We start from the raw sequence: 20907 nt of genomic DNA, 5'->3' as shown, positions 1-20907 counted from the left end.
CCTCTTCAGAACTCCCTTGTGAATAATGCATGTTAAGAATCCCATGGAGTTTCACAGAATGACATCCCTATGTCAATTTTTAAACATTTTTCACCCATCACTTCAAAAAATAGCTGAAGTGTTACTTAGAAATTTCCTAAACTAGTTGACTTTTATCTTTCTTACTTTCCAGCAAGCCACCGAGACCTGTGAAGTAGCAGATACCACAGAGCCAAGAGCCCAGCGGGAGGCGGGTCCGGCCCATGCGCTGTTCCTGAGTCGGAACGTGGAGTGCAGGAGGGCCAGCCAAGAAGATATGGCCCTGGAAGACACGGCTTCCCAGCAGAGCCTGTCTGAGGAGCAGTGAGGAGCCTTCCTGGCACAGGGGCCACGCGCTTCTTAGCATTAAATACAGTTAGGTCAGGGACTGCACATAGGTTTAGGTTCTTTCCGATGTAATAGTAACCTCCAAATGTTTATTTTTCTAACTTCCACACAAGAATATTACAGGGCAGATGTTCTTCAGCTAATGGCCTTGGCATGGGTAGGGTTGGAAAATATCCTAAAAAACACACAGTGCCACTTCATCTCAGGTTCTTGTAAATCCTAGAACAATGAATACAACCTGTTTAACGTTCCTTCCCCTGGAATGGTTAGAATCACAAACGAATACAGTAGGAAATAATATAACTCAGTGAAAAGCACACAAAAGACATCTCTTTCCTGCCATAACTAAACAGCTGATTGCATGCAAACTAATTGAAATTTGGTATATAACATATAGCAAGAGGCAACTAAGAGCAGAAGCAATGAATACATAAAAGGACAGTACAGTGTCCTGTAACATTAGATCTAAATCTGATTTTTTTTTCGAACAGCAAGTCTCATTTTTATTTGATGTGTTATGCAGGTGCTAATGCTGAATAGCAACACAGCATCTCAGACTGATATACTGCATGCAGCCATACTGAAATACTGTGTGAACGAGCCACGCTACACCAATTAACAAAAGTGTAAGAAGAGAAAGTATCCAGTGCATGGAAAGTCTTCAGAGCATATGGTGCACCTTATTTGCAAAGCAGCTTTGCATAAATTAGGTATTATCTCGTGCTCCTGTTTGGTTTACAGCAGTGTTTCTCAAATTCTAAGCAACAGTACCCTTAGGAGTCGCAAAAGGGCCATGGGGAATCCTCCTCAAGGACGGAAAAGTGCAAAGCAGGCTGTAATTACTGTCTGGAAGTGTTTGTGTTGGGAAGGGAACAGCTAAATACTCTTAATTGCTGGACACAGCTCACTGTCCATAAACACTTGTAGCCAGTAATTACAAAGCCTTCTGATTTCCCTCCTCCAGAGAAAACTGAGCTGCTGCCAATAAAGACAGATGATACAAAAAGGGAGGCCATGCCTTCACATGGTTTGAGAAACACCAATTTACAGGAATGCATGACTACTTTGAAACCCAAAAGGCTACAACAAATCCTTCCTCTACTACAGAGTCTAAACAAACACGCGTGTGTTTTTTTCAATTAAAAAAAATTGCAGCTATCAGTGTCTTGCTGTTCCTCTTTACTGTAACTACCATAGAGTGTTTCTAAATCTCAACACAATGATGTGCAGCCAGGCTGTCTTGTCCCAATTAACAAGATTTAACAAGAGATGCTGTAGCTAAGTCTCATTACTGTTAGGCAATACTCAGTTGCATTCTGAGCTTCCTACTGTGCCACACTTCAGATCTGAGCAGTAGAACTAAGTAAGACTGAGTGAAAATAAAATGATCCAAGTATGTTTTGTGCGGCAGCTGTTTCTGGGTCTTCTGTTTGCAATTGTTCTCACTTGCTTTCTGCCTTACAAGATTAAGAAACCCATTCTTTTTTACTTCACTTCAGATCTTGATAAGTTGATTAATAAAGCTTAGCACAATCTAGGAAAATTCTGCTCATGTTCACAAACACTAAAGCAGAGTATTCATATACAGCCCTCTAGACACATGGTCATCAGTGCAGTTAGGCCCTACTAATGTCTCCACTAACATCCAGGTGAGATGTCGAAGAGGAAATTGAATTCAGCTGCTCCCTTCTGGCCAATTATGGCTGATGATGACTCTTGTCCCACTACACTGTTCATTAAGTGCTTCATTACAAATGAAGGATGGAGGTTATAGAGGTAGACTCCTACTAACAGCCACCAGTCCCAGTTCTGCTTTGGGGGCTTTTGCATGGCAGTCCACAGGATAAAACATCACTGCTTTGTCTTCCTGCATGGAAGCAGGGCAAACAGGTGGCTCTGGAAAGCACCAAGAACTTTCCCATATTCACCTAGCATCACTTAGGCCTCCAATTTTCACATCTTTAAGTTTGAATTAATTTCCATCAAAAATAAGTAATTCTAGTAGTCCAAATCAACCTAAATTATTCTGTGTATCCAACTCAAGTGTAATAAACCAGATTGGGGAATGACTGCACAAATTCCTTCAGCAGCAACCACTGTACTTGCTTAGCATGGATCGAGGCCCAGTGACAGCCTTCCCCCTGCACCACATCTTCTGCAAGGCTCCACCATCCCCACAGCCTCTGGTACTGCAGCCTAAACTAATGCAGCTGCCTCACAGTTCCTGACTTCCCACTGTCCCCTGGAGCACAACTCCCTGGGGACAGCAGTTATGCCATGAAGTGCAGACTCCTCCTGCACAGGGTGGCTGCCAGAAAGGGCAGGTTCTAACACCTTTATGGAGTCAGCAAGCAAGCATGGAAAAACAGGAGTCAAGGTAAAATTCAAAAATCAGTTCCTTTTTTGTAACCATGTCTTAGAGTTTTTATTTTGCCTTAAAGTTGCTATTGTAGCTAGCAGGTTGAGAAAACCCAAGAGTAACATAGGAAAAAAGAATCAAAATGAGCACAAACTCTCCATGTTACTTTTCTCCATATTTTTGGAGACAGTCTGCTGTTATAGTAATAAGATTACTGCTGTATGCATCAGTGTTAAATATGAGACAGTCCTACAGAATAAACTGACATAATGGCCAGAAATGAAACCTGCAACTAGGCATGAGGTTGTATTGATTAAACACATCTTAAACTAGGGTTTAAGGTAGAGATACACCCAGTGAACTCTGCTTGGGACAGAAAGTGCATTTAAGGGCTCTGATGGACACCAAGCTAATAAACAGCAACCTAACCTTTACACAAAGCCTAATTTGAACAATAAGCTGCTCCAAACAGCTCTGCATAACACCAAAAGGCATATACACGTGAAGGCTTTGAGTGACACCTTTACTCCTGAAAAACAGCTCAATACTTAACCTCACACACAAGGTGCCTCAGAGTTTCAAGATGGAAATACACCATTTTTGGAGCAGGTTTTGGCCTTTAAATGAAAAGCAAATACAATTTTCATTGCTTTCATGTCATCTGTGATCTGAATATTGTTAAAACTTGGCCCTAAAGTTGCTCAGGCTTAACAGTTTGTCTACATGTCTGATCTCTTGCTACAGCTGTGATGCAGGAAGGATGCTGCTACCACCATGTAAGGACCATTTACCAAGAGTTCCATCAGGGTTTTTTTGCATCAGGTGCTATGCTTGATTTTTCCAGAGCTGCGGAGGCCACTTACCTCACTCAGCTAGTCCAGAATGTTTTTGTTTCTACAACATGAAAATAGTGATGTTCCTATCTTGTTAGCAAGCTGAATGCATCCTTTGAGGAAATCTAGTGCTTAATCCACAAGACCATTTGTACATGCAGTTTTTTTCATAGACAAGTCAGAAGGGATGAAGAGATGGAGGCTTTTTCTCCCTCCCCCCAGCTTACCCTCAGATAACATCACTGCTGGAAAGAAACACTAAGCGTGATTTTATTCACACTGCCTCAGCAACCAGAGAGGAACATGAACAACACAACAGGTTGCAGGAGGGAGGATAATGAGTATATGGTAAAACAAACAAACACTGTACTTCAGCCTTCCCACTAAGCACGGATTCTCACCTTCGTCACATTTTGTTTTCCTAAAATTTCCTTTCCCAAACAGACTCTTGTTTACATCATATAGGAAGAGCCAGTTGCTACACTTGTAATGGTGAAAGATGGCCTGAAGATCTGGCAAAAAGACTTTCAGTAACTTTTCACTAAAGCCAAGCACAGGGTGCTGAACTGCTCACATCCACCAGGAACACTGGCAAGCCCCAGCCTGACCTTCAGCTGTTTCCCACCACAGCAAGCAAATAGGAACTTGTGACGGATATAGTCTGCAAAGTACATTTCTGTTCATCCAAAACTAAAAACCAGAGGTGCTGGCTGTTCCCTCCATTTTGAAGTGCCATGCAACTTCTCTGTTAGGAACTGAAGTTCTTGCTGCAAAGTCTCACCCCATTCCCAAATCTTGGTACTCACTTCACTGAAAACAAATCTCAATGAAAAATACTTACCAATGTCAATCTTTTTCCCTTGACATGATGACTAGATAATATCTATGAATGACTTTCTGACACTATTAAGTTCTTAGGACACTGTGATGTCATTCACAGCTTTTTTAAGAAACTGCTTATTAGAATAAGGGAAGAAATGTCACCAGTATTTGCCTCCAGCCCACCAACTGATAGCTCTTCTCTTACTAGAAAATTTAAGTTAAAGATTAGCTGAATTTTGTGCAGCTCATTATAGAAGATTAGAAATACCAGTGAGATTCTCCAACATGTGATAATCATCTTCTCTTCAATGCATTTTTTAAAATACCCAATTATTGCCATATTTAGATTACTCCCTGGATTAGGAGCCAGTACTTAATTACCATGTTTCACTAGTGCTTGTACATCCTTAAATCTGCAACACAGACATATTACTTATAATTAACTTTGCAGTAGGTCCAGTATCAAAGATTCACCTCTCTCTCTCAGTTTTACAAGTCAAAAATTGCCTAATGCATGATAAATAATGCAGGCCCTGTTTATCCCATGCTGTGTGCAATTTTATGCTGGAATTACAAGACTTGTGCCAAAAACGTCCTTGATTCTCAGGCTCTGAGACAGTAATTGGTACCTCACATTCACCCCTTTTTTGCACCAATTAAAACCTGCAGGTGCACTAATGTTGTCATCTGGAATCTAGCTGGTACATCAGAGGTGCTTTTCACCAAATGTGTGCTATTAATAAAATCAGCCCATCAGGGGAATTGTGAATGCTCCATTTGCTGTTACAGTGCTCTCAAGGCCTTCAAAGTATTTTACTAGTGCCAAGACCAGACAATAAAATTTTACCTTTAAAGTAAGCACAGGTTGTCATAAAAACTTACATGCAGTTGGAAATACAACTTTTTCACTCACTCTATGTTTATTTGAAACAGGCAAATTGTATCTTCAGATACAATTTAAATCTTGAGATTTAAAGGCCAGACATGACTGTTAAGGTCATCTGCATCCTTCTGCTGAACACAGATCACAGAACCTCTCTTTATTTCTCTTGAAAAGCACTCTAACTCAGAGAGAAAACAGGCTTAAAAAAAGGACAACAAAGTAATGACACTCACCAATCTTGAGTTAGGTAGCAGAAAACAAGATACACTGATGTCAGTAGCAAAAATATGCATTAGTTTAAAAGGGCTGATATTTCACTCAGAGTTCCAGAGAAGGAAAAATCCACCTGCATTTTCTAGGGACTGTCTAGCCTCAGTACAAAACCATGAGACAATGGATTAAAAGTACTATAGGCACTGAGCAAAACTTCCCCAAACTTCTTGTTGTAATTGTTTGGTGTTTTTTTTTCTTCCCACTGTACTAAAGGATGGGACTACAGCAGGCATCATGGCACTACATGCAGGGCAATATATCTACTTTTATGGGGAATAAAAACCACTTTAAGTGATTTCTCAGCAATACTGGCTGAACCAGAATTCAGAAAACTGACTCCTAACAGAACTCCCCTCTTCGGCCTCTACCAGAGCAATGTCAAATCTCTCCATTTTTAAATTAGCTTTAAAGGTCACTCCTCATTTAAGACTCAACAGCAGTCCCACTAAAACCGTGCTAGATTTTGGACAACTCTTTAATCATTGAAAGAACTATTCTTTTGCAGCATATCTTACAGCTTAAGAGACTTAACATTGAAACAGGAGGGCATCCAACACTTAGGTGCAGAGAGGTTTCTGTTCAAAAACCTATGGCACACAGCCCTGACAGAGTTTACTTTGGTCCCAAGTCCTCCACATCTAAAAAGGTGTTTTGGCTGAGTAGAATGCCTGAAGTAATTAAGGGATTAGTGTGCCTTTAGAGCACAACCTTATTTTGCAAACAGCAGCCACAAGCTGTACACTGCCAAGTGGAGACCCTAACAGGAGTTTTCTTTTTCCCCAAGCATGATGAAGACAGTAAGTACTACCATCTAAATGGATTTGGGCAGACAGGCAGTCCTAACAAGGCAGTGAGGCAATGAGCCCATGGCATCATTTAACATGGCATGCACTTCCTACCACCTGTGGAGGTGCAATGCTTGTACCAGACCCTTGTTCTGCATACATGAAAGCAAAAGGACATTCCCTCTATGCTCCTAGGAGGTGTCTGCAGGCCATCTGTAAAAATACCTGTCCCCATCCAGCCCTATACAACTCTGGGTGTCAGTTTTACAGAAATAAATCAATAAAATAGTACTTGAAGATGCCTTTAAATAGTTTGCTCAAATTAACAGTCATTGAACTGAACAGAAAGAGTTAAGAAACAACTAAATTTTTAACAACTTTCTTCAGCCAGAGATGACCATAAATTTTACAATGAATAGTGTGAACCTAGGAGGGAATTCTGTTTTCAAACATGCAAAACTGATTAACTGGCAGCACTTTTGCTGAACACATTTGCAGTCCTCACAGGGAAACACATTGTCTAATACTCTCAAACACTTCTTATTTCACCATTAAGCATGTACAGAATTGAATGAGGCAAAAAAGCCCAAACAAACATAAGTATCAATAAACATAACAGATTGTAAAATTAATATAGACAAATACAGTATTAAGTCAATCATGACTTAAACTCAACTTGAAAACACAAGATTTCATTAACTTCATGGACTTGAAGATTTTTATATACATTATTTGTAAGGGGGTGTAGGACAGGATTGCCACCAGAAAACTGAAAATTAATTCAAAATGCAGACCTCGTATCAGTTAGTGTCTGGGCCATGTAAGAGAGGGTAGACTTGGCTATTTTTCCTCCCAAAATGGAATTCTGTAAATGTCACTCATGACTACAGGATGTTTCCTTGAAGCTCTGGATAACCCTCCTTATACTGCAACTGCAGACAGGGGTGCCTAGGGGTAGGAGGAGAGAGCACATCTGCTTATTCCCTCTACCTGCTGATTTGTCAGCACCCATGCTAAAACACACCTGAATACACCCAAGCTGGGTCACCAAGAGCTACACTCATACATAAACCAGGCAGGACTCATCTACATTTGGAAAGGGTTCTGTTCTGTTGCACCAGGGCTATGTTGCAGATATTGAAGTGATCTGAACACACTCAGATCTTAAACAGATTTTACAGTTAGTTCTTTTCACATGTAACTTGGATCAGAGCTGACCATCTAACTTCCAAACACCCAGATTAAAACTGGATGTTAGCTACACATCTGTTCAATTTTTTTTCAATTCAGTGAACTGAATACATTACAATCCTGCCATCCCATTTTAGAGTATTACCAGCTTTACTCTGCTTAGCCTGAAGGCTCCAGTGAAGCCTCAAGGGGGCAAAACCAGGAAGGACAGACTCTAAACCATCCAGTAAATGTTGTAATGTTTTGTTGAAATGAAAGCTTTAGTGTTTACAGGACAGAAAAGGTCTTCATTTTCTGCAGGATTCCACAGCTGCCAAGATGTCTTGCAAAATGCTGTTTCTGTTTTCCTTACTAACCTAGGGAAAGAGAAATTAAAACTGATGTCATTTCATGAATAGCTTCTATACAAATGTTTACTTCAAAAAAATATCAAAGCAGAAATTCCAATGCATTTCTTTTTCAGTGCAGGAATGTTGAGTGTCAAACACCTGCCTTCTTCTGCTACTGCGAACACAGTATGCTAAACCCACCAAAGCTGCAATTGAATATTTAGTGATCTTGTGATTTAATTGCCTGTGGTATTTTGCAGTATTATTCAGGACTTGAGTAACTAACAAGAATCACTCAAAGAACCAGCATGTACTTTTGTCATTACTAGAAATCCTTTTCAACTACCAAATTTAACTTTCCTAATAGAAAGTAGAGCTCTTATCCCTTCATTACTTCAAAGGGTTGTATTTAAGATGACAGATCTAGTCAAAAACATCTGTAAAGAAAAAAATTAAAACAGTCTTAGCATAACTCTGTACTCTGAGGAACCTTATTGCTACAGGAAAGAAACACCTTGGAAAATAAATGAAACTATTTGAGCAAGCTGGAGTGTTCTGTAGCACACTGAGAGATGCCTTTGGCTGACCATCCATGGGAATGCTGGGCTTCAAGTCCAGCAGATGTGAATACAGATGAGTGTAAACTGCCAGCTGTGCTGGTGCTTGCTAGTCAGCTCAGCTCCCAGGGACACAGAGTTGGGGGCTGTGTGTGTGTAAATTATCCCTTCCTGACAGACTGGGTCCTGATCCAGAGCCCTGTGACCCACTGTGCCATGCATTACTCACTCAAACAAAACTGGGGAGGTGACTGCAGTTGCAAAGGGGTAACAAGCAACTGTGAAGCATCAGCAAAAGCTTCATTTTAAAAAGTCTAAGAAATTTTCCCCATTGTTCAGATCCCTGCAGAGAGGGCAGGAAGAAATCCGACAAAGACACATGAGCAGAAAAAATAAGTAAGGCCTCATACAAAGTTGTAAAAAAGCTGTTTGATGAGGAAACAGACAAAACACCATGCACAGCATAAAACTCTCTACCAGCAAGGCTCCACTGCACTCCCTGTATCTGCATTTAGGATGTGAGCACAAGAGTTTGTATCCCTTCCAGTACTACAGTCAATAATGACAAGACAAAGTTTTACTATTATTATTACTGTTGTTGTTAAATAGGTGACAGTTCTAGCTGAGTAATATGGCCCAAGGAGCTACCACTATTTACAGTCACCCACATCCTAGCCAAGTGCTGTAAACCAACACTGGAAAATCTACAGACAGTGGTCTCACCTACCACCGAATTCAAGGCAGCAGATCAACATGGGACTAATGAAAAAGTGACACTGAAAAAAAAAGGGCAGGAGAGAAGAGTAATGAAAAGGAAGATCTGTCTGAAAATGTCACTGTTTTTACTGAGAATCAGTCCAAGCTTTATAAGATAAACAAAAAACCCCACAAAAACAAAGAGAGCAAGACAACAAAGAATGCTCTTCAGTAAGGCTATTGGGACCCTGAGGTAAACAATACACAGCACTGGATGAGCCAAACTAAATCTCACAGCAAGTGTACTGATATCCTGTCTTTCAAAGGACCTTCTGTACAATTTAATAGCTTTTCCCACTCCCTCACAGCCAACAGAAACAATACTACATTTTATCTGTCCTTTTTCCATACCTATATGCCAGAAGTCCAGCGAGAGCAGCAGAGAGAAAGCACCAAGTGCTAGGAAATTTTCACAACTGTTTTACAAAGGCTGTTTGATAGATATAAGTCCCCTCTTAAGATCTGGAGACATTCTGTGCAGGCAGCTTTCCCAGAGAGAACAAACCTCCCAGTATCTGTACTGAATGTACAAACAGATGGGTATGTTTTTAGAAAGGAGTTGAAAATAACTGTAGATGCTGCTTTTATTAAGCATTTATGTAATTTGGAGGAAATTGCCACCTAGACTCCAAGCAGGCAACTATAGAGGACAAAAGCTTTCTTCCTCTAACTGTTAAAAATACCGTCAAGGAAACCACTCATGTACAATCTGTTCAAATGGAACCTTTTCTTCTCCCTATCCATTTAACTATTTTCTTTCTTAATAGGCATATGCAACCATACTTCACTAATGGGTTTCAAGCAAGCAAAATTAATAGATGAGAAAATGGGAGAAAATTAGTGTCTGCCAGCTGCTAAGGATAACCTGATCCTATTCATGCCACCATGTCTGCAAATCTACACAGACACAGGCAGTGCAAAAAGAGCCTCTGTAGTTTCACTGCAAAGTTTAGTTCTCAGCAAAATGGAACTGGGTAAGAATAGAAACAAATGTGTTAAATATCAGAGCTCCTATCGTTAAGTGCCCTAAACATAATAAATTAAACATTTGGGACCAAATGCTGAATTGCTTTTAGGGCATCTGGGCCCACTTACACCAACAAAATATGCTTTCAAGACAGAAGGGACTGTAAAACACCAAACAGCTGTTCTCTCCTCAGAACTGTCCTGGTGACATTAGGAGCAGGATGAAAAACTGAGATGAGCTATTTGAATGCAGCTTAACTCCATATTGAGTGACAAAGCAGGCAGAATGTTTTTGGAAGTTAGCCACCTACTTCTGTACACTTGCAGGCACCATCCAAGTTAGTAGGAAATTACTGATTGCGAGCTATTTGGGCGCTCCAGGTTTCCCTATGCCATGCTGAAGAAAGCAGCTGGTGACCCAGTATCCCCTTCAGCTGCTGACACCTCTGACTCCCCCCGGGCAGGTTCTGCTCCTGCTCATGCACACACTGGAACCAGCTGGGAAAGAGCATGCAGTGTGTCACTGGAGCAAGAGAGACAGGTGCTCTCCTGCACGAGACTTCAGCTCAGCAGGTCTGTGACACCTGGGATTGGCTGCAGTCTGTCACACATTTCACATCCATGCTTTTGGTTAATGGATTCACCAGAGATGTCTGTTTCACTAAAGAAACATGCATGTCCTAATCTCAGCAGCATGAACAGGATGGGTCATTGTTTTAGTGAGGATCTTTTAGCTAGAGAAAAGACCACTCCATTGAAATTTACACAAAGATTTTTGCTGGCTGGAGTCAGTACTTGAGAGAAAGATTTATCAGCAGACTGATAACAGCTGAAAACCAAGGGCTGAGTAGCCCCTGCCCTCTGAATATCATCTGATAAAACAAGACAGTAGAAGCCTCAAAAGCTTCCTTGAAAAGCCAAATGCTGTCTTCCAGCCCCGTTTCCTCTCACAAGAGGACCAAATGCATGCACCATGTCCTGCCATGACTGCAGCCCCAGCACGGAATGACTGGTATTTTCAGCAAGGCTTTTCCATCCCCTCTTCCCCAGTCCTACCCCTGCAAAGCCACTCATACAAAATTCACATTTATGTCTATTTCTGTTCAACAGTCTGACTACAAACACACATCAGCTCAGTAGTGGAAAAACCTGGGGGTTTATCTCTGAAAGGAATGAAGGGAGTTGAATGCTTATGCAAGGAAAGGAATAATCTCTCATCTTTGCTCCTACTGTAGCTTTAGCATTTAATTACATCAGCATTTAATATACAAACAGAAACTGAAGATGATGATGGGACCCTCAATTAAAGTAAAGCCAAGGAACTTTGAGCACTGCAGGTTTTTAAGCCAGCTTTCAATAGGAAACAACATAAATCAAAGGAGTGAGAGGTACCCCTGTTTTTTGTGAAGCATCAAGGACACTTACTGATGTTAAGGAAACCTCACACATGCACTCCTAAGAACAGGCTAAGTTTTGCTGTGGTAAGTTTTTGAGAACTGCCCTGTAATTGATCAGAAATGTACTCTGAGGCCGTAATATTCTGAAAATTATGCCTGTAAAAGTAACATAATGAATTCCAAAATTGGTTCACTGACTCCAGAGAAAATACACTCCATTTACAACTGTCTTTCTTCTATAAATCATTCCTGGAAACTCCACTGCTGCTTTTTTCCTTTTATTTTTTTCCTTGAATATGACTACTGGTAATATTTCTGCAAGCCAGAATGGAAAAAAAACAAAAAAAGCTTAAAAATCTGACTGTACTTTAGAAGATTTAACTCTTAGGAATAATGAATACCTATACAGCAATAATACTACAGCAAAGAAACCTTTTAAAACAACTGTAGCATTACTTCTGCAGCCCCACACAAGCAAAGCCAGCTGTGTGAGACAGCTACAGTGAGTGCCAAATGGGATTTTTTTTTTAATAAGGTGAACACCTGCCCATTAAGAATAAAATGGAAACTAAAAAACTTATTTCATGCAAGCTACCCACAGCTATCAACTGGCAGTAACAGTTTTTAAACAGAGCCAAATATAAACCAGTAACCTAGAGCAGAAAGCTCTTTAAGGATATTAAATATTACTCACATTGAACACTTTAACATCTTTCCTACTTCTTATTTCTTCAACAAGATCCAGTGGCTTTCCCTTAGGTATTGGAATAGTTCCAAGCACCACAGTCCCCGAGCCAGCCAGCGTTTGACGAACAGCTTGAATAAAAGCCTGGCTGAAGAGCTCCATTTTACCAATCTCATCTATGACACAAATTCTTTTCTCTGTGTCACCACCATGGTTTACCTGTGGAAAAGTGCACCAAGAGACTGTAAACAGCAAAACTTAGAACAAGCAACAGACATACTCTCTATGCTGAAAAAACAAATACCTCCAAAAGAAACAAATTCAACTGTAATACAGGGGAAAGCAGGAAGTCAAAGCTACTGCTGGTAAATGACAGACTTATAAATCAGTAATTTCTTCTTTAGGACAGATTTTTGGAAGGATGGAAACAACCATACAGTATAAATACCAACTACAATAGGAAATATCCTTAACATCAGATTTTCTGTAAAGCAGAATCTCACAATGGTCACATATGAGCTACTTGACAATTAAGAACTGCACTTTGCCTACAGCAGCTCTCAATCATTCGAAGGGTCAGCAATTTTTAAAAACTTTACTCTTCCCACTAAATTATGCATGTAGTGATTACATTTAATTATGTGATCAGTAGTCACACAAAACAGGTATCTAAAAAGAAGACTTCCATTAAATCTAGATTTGGAAGTTTCTCCTCTTGTAGTTGGGATGATGGAGCATTTCACTCTGAGCTCCTGGCTGTCTTCAAAGCTGTCTGGATAATAACCAAGTCATTTGCAAGCCTCTCTCACACTAGAGCAGACACATATTGAGATACACCTTATTCTGTAGTCCTAGCCACTGGATAGCAGGAGAGACACAGTTTTAACCAAATTAGAGGCTTGTTTTTGCCATGAAGTGAATGCTGTGCCAAGCAGTGCCGTGCTGCAGGCAGCTGGAGCAGCAGGGAAGCCCAGGAGAAAACAAGGGTGATTGCTACTGAGGAAAAGGCAGCTCACAAAGCAGAGGAACTCTTCAACTGCACTGCCTACCCTATTTTGGTAAAAGTGACTGAGAACTGCACTCCATTATTTGTAGAAGTGAGGAGAAAATCAACTCAATTCAAACCATTATAGATCCATGAATATGTACCAATATAAAACATATAGTACAGAAACTAAAAAAAAAAAGAAAAAAAGATCGAAACATATCCCCTTGTGAAGGCAAAGTATTTGCTTCTGGGAAAGTGAAAGAACTGTATAACATGCATCCTAAAATCATTTCAAGCCAAGTCCCTCCTGAGTAGCTGTTTTATCTAAAAATCCTTTCATAGATCAATGAGCCAAAAAGCCAATACTAGTCACTAGGTCACACATTGAGGAAGAGAGTATTTTGCTTTGAAAAAAAAACCTGAAAAAACTATCTGTCCTGCCTGATAAAGTTTGCAGAACTAGAGAGATCTTCCATTGTAGGATCTAGCCTATTCTCACAGAAATGAAAAAAGCCTTCAGAGTTGAATTTATCCTCAAGCCTAAATGGGCATGTGTCCATTCTGTGCTACTCTCTCATCAAACCAGAATATACCTATGATGCTGCTACTCTCATTCCTCATTAGTCTCTCCTTGTTTCAGTTCTATCATCTTCCTCACTCTCCTCTTTCCTTTTGGGCCATCTTCATGTGTGACCACATTCCCACAAAACTGATGAGCAGCACTTTCTATGAGGATGGGCACATGCACTGTATGACTGTGCTGGCCCCAGTTCTTCTCTTCACTTTCTTGTACTTACAGAAAGCCATATAAGTAATGCAAAAATTCAACACTGCTAACACTTTTCTAGGAAGGTCTCTCCTGGATTTCAGTGGTAAAAGGATTCCAAGTACAGCACTGGCCTAATGAAGTATTTTTAAATAAACTATCCTTCTCTTTACTCACATAATAAATATGGTTACAGTGAAATTTAACATATAAAAGTTGTCCCATTTTTTTATTACCTCCCTTCTCCCTTACCCCAACATCCTTGCATTCCTACTTTCAGACTTCAATGTTCTTTGACGAAAACAAGAATCAGATCCTCAATCTCATTTTTGCTCCTTGCACCATTTTGGGCTTTTTGTTTTAAGTCCACCAAAAAATCCCTTCTTCCTTGTCCCCTTGAGCTTTGGCAGTGTAGAAAAATCACAACAGGATTTTTTTAGGAGTACAGTTCAGCAGCTGCTGCACACTGTTTGTGGTATGTTATTGCCAAAATCAAATCTGTTCTTGTTTAATTTTGGAGAGGGGAAAGGTTGGACTGAGAGAGAGGAAGGAGAAGAAAAAAGAAGTAACACAATATTAGCAAAAGGATAGCAAAAAGACTGTGTGGGAAGTCTTGTCACAGCCAGAGCACTCCTTGTGCAGCAGGCTAAATCCCAAATAATCTAGCTGGTATTATCAGTCTGCAGGTATTTATACAATGGTAATCAAAAATACTCACTGGATTCAAGAAACAAATGCTTCTACTCTTGGAAGACAGGAATCAGGAAGAGGGGGAAAAAAAGTCTGTGAAGAAGAGCAGCAGTAAAAGCCTTTTTCTTAGACCCACTGATTCCATCCAGTTCTCTGTGGTAAGCCACTTGTGCATTTTGTTTGCTTTCCAGTATGGGACAGTGACATAGGAAGAAATTTCCTACCGCTGCCTCTTCAGGTCAAGGAGGTCCAAGGACTGCAATCTCTCCAACACCACAACAATGACAAGAGAACCAGCCAGATTTGTCCCTCCAGCTTCCTGACCCTGACTTACATCAGAACTAGATATACCCAAGAAACAGGCCATTAATTAGTATCAAAAATTAGCTGTGTAAAAGGGCCTTCCAGTAACACTGACTATCATAAAGCATACATTTATCAGCAGCTTTCATAGAATACTCACATTTCTCAGCATAGGTAGAACCAGCTGCTCAAATGAAACAAGGTCTACAACATATTGTCCAACCCGGTACTCGCGTCTTGAAGCAGAAGAATCAGAACTGGGACTGAAAAAGAGGTATACAAAGTACTGAGTTTAGCCAGAATTCACTAAACTCACTTCAAGTGAATTTATAGGAAGTTATCCAAATAAATCAAATCCCCTTAATTCTTCCTAAGAAGAAAGGGAAAGAAATTCTAAGCCATGCAGTAAGTCACTGCAGATAGCTTGCTGTCAGAAAATAAATACACCACATGCATCCTTCACAACTATGCAAGCTCAAATTTCAACAGTGTATAGAAGGACAATGGCATTTAGAAGTCAGCAGGTACATTTACACTGAAATCAAAACTCGTGTCTGCAGTTCAGATCTTTGAATTTTGTTATGTGACATTACAGACAGCATCACAGCAGCATCATCTCAGTATGGGCTGAAAAACCCTTAATCTTGGAAAAATACTCACTTTGCATGTGCTGTACCACACTGTGCTAGGTGCACCTCCATTATTAGCAGAGTGCAAATTATTTTCACATCAACTCTGTGTGAATGAGATGCTAAGGTCACACTGGACATAGACCAAGTTTTGCACTAAGTATGAAAATCTAAGTCTAGTGAATCAGGAGAGAGTTGGAGGCACTCTGCACTTCAGAGGCCCCCCCCTGGGGCTCTGAAATCCTTTTTTTCTTACAATTCAGACGACTTTCGTGGACCAGTCAAATGTTCTTTAAAACAATGCTATATGCAATTTCCCTTTTCATTTTCCACTTCTGTTTCCATAAATCAGCTAGTGGAAACACAAAAATCTTTCTCCCTGCCCACAATAAGCTACTTCACTGCATCCCAAAGGGACCTGGCCTCAGCAGTGTTTCCTCTATCTGATGCAAAATAGCCAGTAAGGGAGAACACCCCTGCCCAGCACATTTTCAATATTTCTGTGCAACAGACACTGCCTATATATACAATATAGGCATCAGCCAGGACACAAAAACCAAGCAACTTGACCCTGAAAGCCATGTGTGTGCTGGAAATCACCTTCTGGAGGAGCATTTAACGTGCTCCAGTCTTTTGGACTGGAGCAGACACATAAAACAATAAGCTGCTTACAATTATTAAAACTTCAATACCTGACTCTTGATAAAGGTCCTCGGTTTCCAGACAGAGTGACAACATCAAATCCTGTTCTCCTGCCACCTTCTCTAACTTCCTGTGTGTAAAATCCATCAATAGGAACGCCTGAGGATTTTAGAGCTTGAGTGACTTTCTGGATCAAAGTAGTTTTTCCAACCCCTAAAAATAATGAATGGAAAAAAGCACACAGCATTAATCTTCTTCTACACTAAAAGCCCATTTTTTTAAATGCCACAGTAATGATTCAGTTCAGCAGGAACATTGATTACTTTTGAAGGTTGCAAATTACTTTTTCTACATAGTAGGAAAAAACAGAAGTATCTTTTAACATTCACACTGTACTGACGCTGTAAAGTCTCACCACAGAATGGTACAAATATCCCAGGCTAACAACGAATTTGTTAGCTTAGATGATGCATGAGCAGGCCACAAACTTACCACGAGGTAGGTGGCACAAAACTGATAGCCAAGCTTGCTGGAAGACTGACTGATGAATCTCCCTTTCTACCACTGATATTCACTACTTTTAAGATCAGAGCTAAGTTCACCCCCTTTTTAGATCAGAAGGTCAAAGCTGACTGCTATTACCAGATGCCTAACTGGCACAAAGGACACACTTCTTCCACTGATGTCCTAGAAATCAGAAGCACTCAATGTCCCTGAGATACCAAATCCTTACAAAGTCCCAACAACAGAAAACTTTTCCTTCTGGTAACAGAATCAAGAGACATTTTGACTGGATAGAGAGAAAAGCTTGTTTATAGTGAGGCCAATAAAGCCATGAATGAGGCTGCCCAGAGAGGCAGTGCAATCTTCACATAGTTTAATGTATTCAAGACATGACTGGATAAAACCTAAAGCAACCTGGCCAGGCCTGATAGCTGATACTCCTTTAAACTTCCTCAAGTCTCTTTTGACATTATCTTCTGACCCTATAATTTAATTTTCTTACCCTAAGACAGGTCCTTAAAACTCTTGCCACCTGATATCTCCTTGCACAGTCTGATGCACCTTTTACAATGTGAACACTGGCCATGTTCCAGACATCCTTTCAGTTTTTCTCCTCTGCCATAGTACAAGTACATCCCTCAGTGATCTCCTTTTAAACTCATCTTTATTGCCTCTCACAAAATTTAGTGCTATCACTTCATTTTTAACCACTGCTTTAAAAAGTTCAGATGATAGAAAATAATCCTGCAGAATAAACCTTCGAATTCCTGGAGATAAGGAACACAGACCAAACATGAGATGCCTAAAGATGACAACAGAAATCATTTCAACATGCACACACCAAATTTCTAATTTAGACTTTAAGCAGATTTAGGAACTGCTTTCCTAACAGTCAATACCAATGACAAAATATTCTGTGGCTTCAAAGCCACGTAGTCAAATGCCTAAGCAAACTTTTCAAATTTGAAAAGGGCTTCCTGGCAGTTGAACAACAAAATAATGACAAATGCGGCATCCTCAGTTATCTTACATATTTTCAAGGCCTTGCCTCTTGTAAGTGAATTTATACTAAATTTGCTAAGTGAATTTGCTAGCTCAAATTTTTTAACATTCATTCAGTAAACTGCCAAACAAGCTAGAGTCATTCAAACTAAGTTTAAGGAAGCTTGAAGTTAGGCATTTGGCTAATCAAAACACTACATCCAATTTCAGGTAAATGAAAAGAGACAAGACCTAAGCAGCCCTAACCTCTGCATCTCCTGAAAGACTGTCTTTATTCAAGTAGTTGGAAAGCCCATGTGAAGTGGGTGGAATGTATTCCTATCTCAGACCAACAGCAGCATTTAAAAGAGACAGGCATCTCCAAGATGTTCACAAAAAGGAGAATTAGGCCCACTGCTTTACTCTCACAGCACAAAGTTCTGCAATCATAATAACTGGCTAATTTCTTTATCAACCGTAAAGTTTGACCCTCATACAATGTCCCACTCAGTCTCCACAATAATCAGATTCCCTTACCGTGACAAACTACTTCACTGCTTCAGTCAAGGCCTGCCCATCCGGGACACCAGTTATTACCTACACCTGCACTTCACTGAGGCTGGAAGTGCTAAATCACTACAGTTAAATTACAGGAAAGATGAGCTCTCCAAAATTATTAATCGCTGCAGTTTATACTGAAGCAGGATTACTTGTCCAGGAGGTGTTTCTTTTTTTCCCCCAACACTTAACTCCAGGGCAGAAGCCAGGAACAAAGCAGCAACAGCACCTGGAAAAGTGCATGCCTTGGAGGACTGGATGGAGGTAAAGTGGCATTTTACTGCGAACAAACGAACTAGTGCAATAGCTCTGACATCAACACATGGAAGGGGGGGGAGCGGGGCGGGGAGTTCCGGGCCCGCAGCCGCGGAACCTCGGGCGGTGCCGGGCCCAGCTGCAGCTGGAGGCGCTCCCGGGGCATCCTCGGAGCCCGGGGCCCGGCAGCAGCTGCCTTCCCCCGGCTCTAAGCGCCTCACATCCCCGCCGGTGCCGCGGAGGGCCGGGCCGGGCCGAGCCAAGCCAGTCAGGGCCAGGCCAGGCCGTATCCCAGGCCATCCCCTCGGCCGCGCCACCGCCCCTGCCCGGCTCCCCGGGCTCCTCCCGCCCTCATTACCTGGGGGTCCCGTGAGAAACACGTGCTTGGACATAACTCGGTCCCCACTCCGCCCTCACCCCCGCCCCGTGCTCCGCTCCGCCCCCAGCCCACCTCAGCCCGGCCCCGCTCCGCCCCCAGCCCCGCTCGCCCCCTGTCCGCTCCGCCCCGGGCGGGCGGTGCCTCCCGAGGCCTCGGGCACGACGGGCCCTGCCCGGCCTGAGGCCGGCTCGGAGGCGGGGCCAGGCAGAGGCTGCCGCTGTGGTGTTTACCACAGGATAGTTGCAACTTAAGGTTAGGGAAGAGGAGGAAAAAGGCAATTAGTTTCCTAGTTGAGGGCCAGCGTTTTCTTTTTCCAGTTAGCTTAAGCTGTCACATATCTGAGTATTTTAGTAGAGTAACAGAATGTTAAGGTGTGGGAATAGACCTTAAAGATCGGTCGCAGTTCTCCCTGCCATGGGCAGGGACACCTCCCTCTACACTAGGTTGCTCAAGGCCTCATCCAGGCCAGCCTTGGACACTGCCAGGGTTGGGGCATCCACAGCCACCCTGGGCAACCTGTTCTAGTGCCTCACCACCCTCACAGTGAAAAAAACCTTTTTAATATCTAACCTAAATTTTCCCTCTTTCAATTTTTACCCATTACTCCTTGTCCTATCACTACGTTCCTGCCAAAGAGTCTATCTCTGGCATCACTGTTTGCCCCTTCAGACACTTCCCTACAGGAAGGTTGCTGTAGGTCTCCACACAACCTTTTCCAAGCTGAACAGACACAACTTTTTCAGCCGGCCTTGGTAGGGAAGGTGCTCCAGTCATTTTACCAACTTTGTGGCCTCTTCTGGACTTGCTCCACTACTTCTATGTTCTTCTTATGGTGGGGACACCAGAACTGCACCAGTGGAGACCCCTCCAGATAGGGTCTCCCAAATGCAGAGTTACTATAATAATAAACACCCTCTAGAGCTTTTTACCTGTTTCAAGTAAACACATTGCTCCAGTGTGTAGCAAACCTGCAAATTAAAAGATGTACAGTTTTGTCTGATACCTCAATGCAGACAGCAAATGTAACTGGGGGGGTTGATATACAACCAGGGGATTGTTACAAAGCTAAGCAAATTAAGAAGGTCTGGCAGGTTTAACAAAGATGCTGATAGACATCTGCATCCCCAAATGCCATATGTATGTGGCCTCCATATTTGTTTAGGCTTTCCTGATGGGAAGCCTAAAGGGAGCAGGGAAAAGGATTTTTGTGTGGAGGACTGTGGTGCACAGGCTTCTGTCTGGGTGAGGTAATGCCTGGACACCAAGAAATACAGATTCCTGCCTGGCCATAAGCACCAAAGTGGTTACCCAAAAATACTGTGCTATGGAAGGGATACATTCCAATTTCTGTTCACCTCACTAGAATGGATCACTTAAGGTTCAGCCCATCATTGTCAGGCTTTCATTTGCAGTAATTTCTCAAGGAATTAAAGGTTATTCATCATTTTCACAAAGATAATGAGTATCCTTGTCAGCCAGATGAAATGTGCACATCAGCAGGTAGAGTGCACCTCACTGTAGATGGGTACTTCCATAAATTGCACAAAATATTTTTGGCCACTCTTCCTTGTATTTTTTCATATTCTTAGAAGGAATGACTGCATGTGGAACATGTTTCATGCTTAAATACTTAATTAGAAAAACGTGACAACTCTGGCATGACTCTTGGGAGGTTGGAGGGTCGAAAAGTAACAAAGAGAGCTTCCCTTGTCATCTTCAATGAAAACTGCATTTTCATAGTTTACATTCCAGTGCTTTGTTCTGGTGGCTTTTTAGGATCAGTGAAATTATGATGTTAACTTACAGCTTCTTGTTTGTCAGGCATCTTCAATCTAAAGAGAGAACTACCGAGAAGAACTGCATATTTGAAAGGACTATTAACACAAGAACAACACTTGATAACTGGCTACTTCACCCTTGCCCTGAACTTCCTGCGCAGAGCTTACCATGATTGATTTTACAGGTAGGTTTTCTGTATAATATTAAACTAAATCAGTCTGTTGGCTGCTC

At 41.4% G+C, this 20907-nt stretch overlaps 2 protein-coding genes across 2 annotated transcripts in view; one reads left to right on the top strand and one right to left on the bottom strand.

Annotated features, from left to right (window-relative positions):
- Positions 1-1766, top strand: part of PCNX2 (pecanex 2) — a 152267-nt gene extending 150501 nt beyond the window's left edge. The window contains exon 34 of the mRNA XM_058801750.1: positions 173-1766. Within this exon, the coding sequence (XP_058657733.1) occupies positions 173-346 (174 nt within the window). The 3' untranslated portion in view covers positions 347-1766. The remainder of the gene's footprint in view (positions 1-172) is intronic.
- A 1064-nt stretch (positions 1767-2830) lies between these two features.
- NTPCR (nucleoside-triphosphatase, cancer-related) lies at positions 2831-18939 on the bottom strand. The gene is made up of 5 exons (XM_058801841.1): positions 18877-18939; positions 16271-16433; positions 15110-15212; positions 12212-12421; positions 2831-7868 (listed from the first exon to the last, which is right to left on the bottom strand). Exons 1-5 carry the CDS (start codon positions 18908-18910, stop codon positions 7800-7802), a joined length of 579 nt encoding a protein of 192 aa, XP_058657824.1. The 5' UTR covers positions 18911-18939; the 3' UTR covers positions 2831-7799.
- Positions 18940-20907: the final 1968 nt, after the last annotated feature.

Source organism: Ammospiza caudacuta, chromosome 3 (assembly GCF_027887145.1).
Source record: "Ammospiza caudacuta isolate bAmmCau1 chromosome 3, bAmmCau1.pri, whole genome shotgun sequence".
NCBI lineage: Eukaryota > Metazoa > Chordata > Aves > Passeriformes > Passerellidae > Ammospiza > Ammospiza caudacuta.
This window is presented reverse-complemented; position numbering and strand designations above follow the sequence as displayed.

Coding starts and splice junctions, on each gene's coding strand:
- NTPCR (XM_058801841.1), bottom strand. CDS start 18,910: ATGTCCAAGCACGTGTTTCTCACGGGACCCCCAG. Junction 16,434..18,876: donor GTTTCTCACGGGACCCCCAG/GTAATGAGGGCG, acceptor CATTATTTTTAG/GGGTTGGAAAAACTACTTTG. Junction 12,422..15,109: donor TTCTACCTATGCTGAGAAAT/GTGAGTATTCTA, acceptor ACTTTTCCACAG/GTAAACCATGGTGGTGACAC.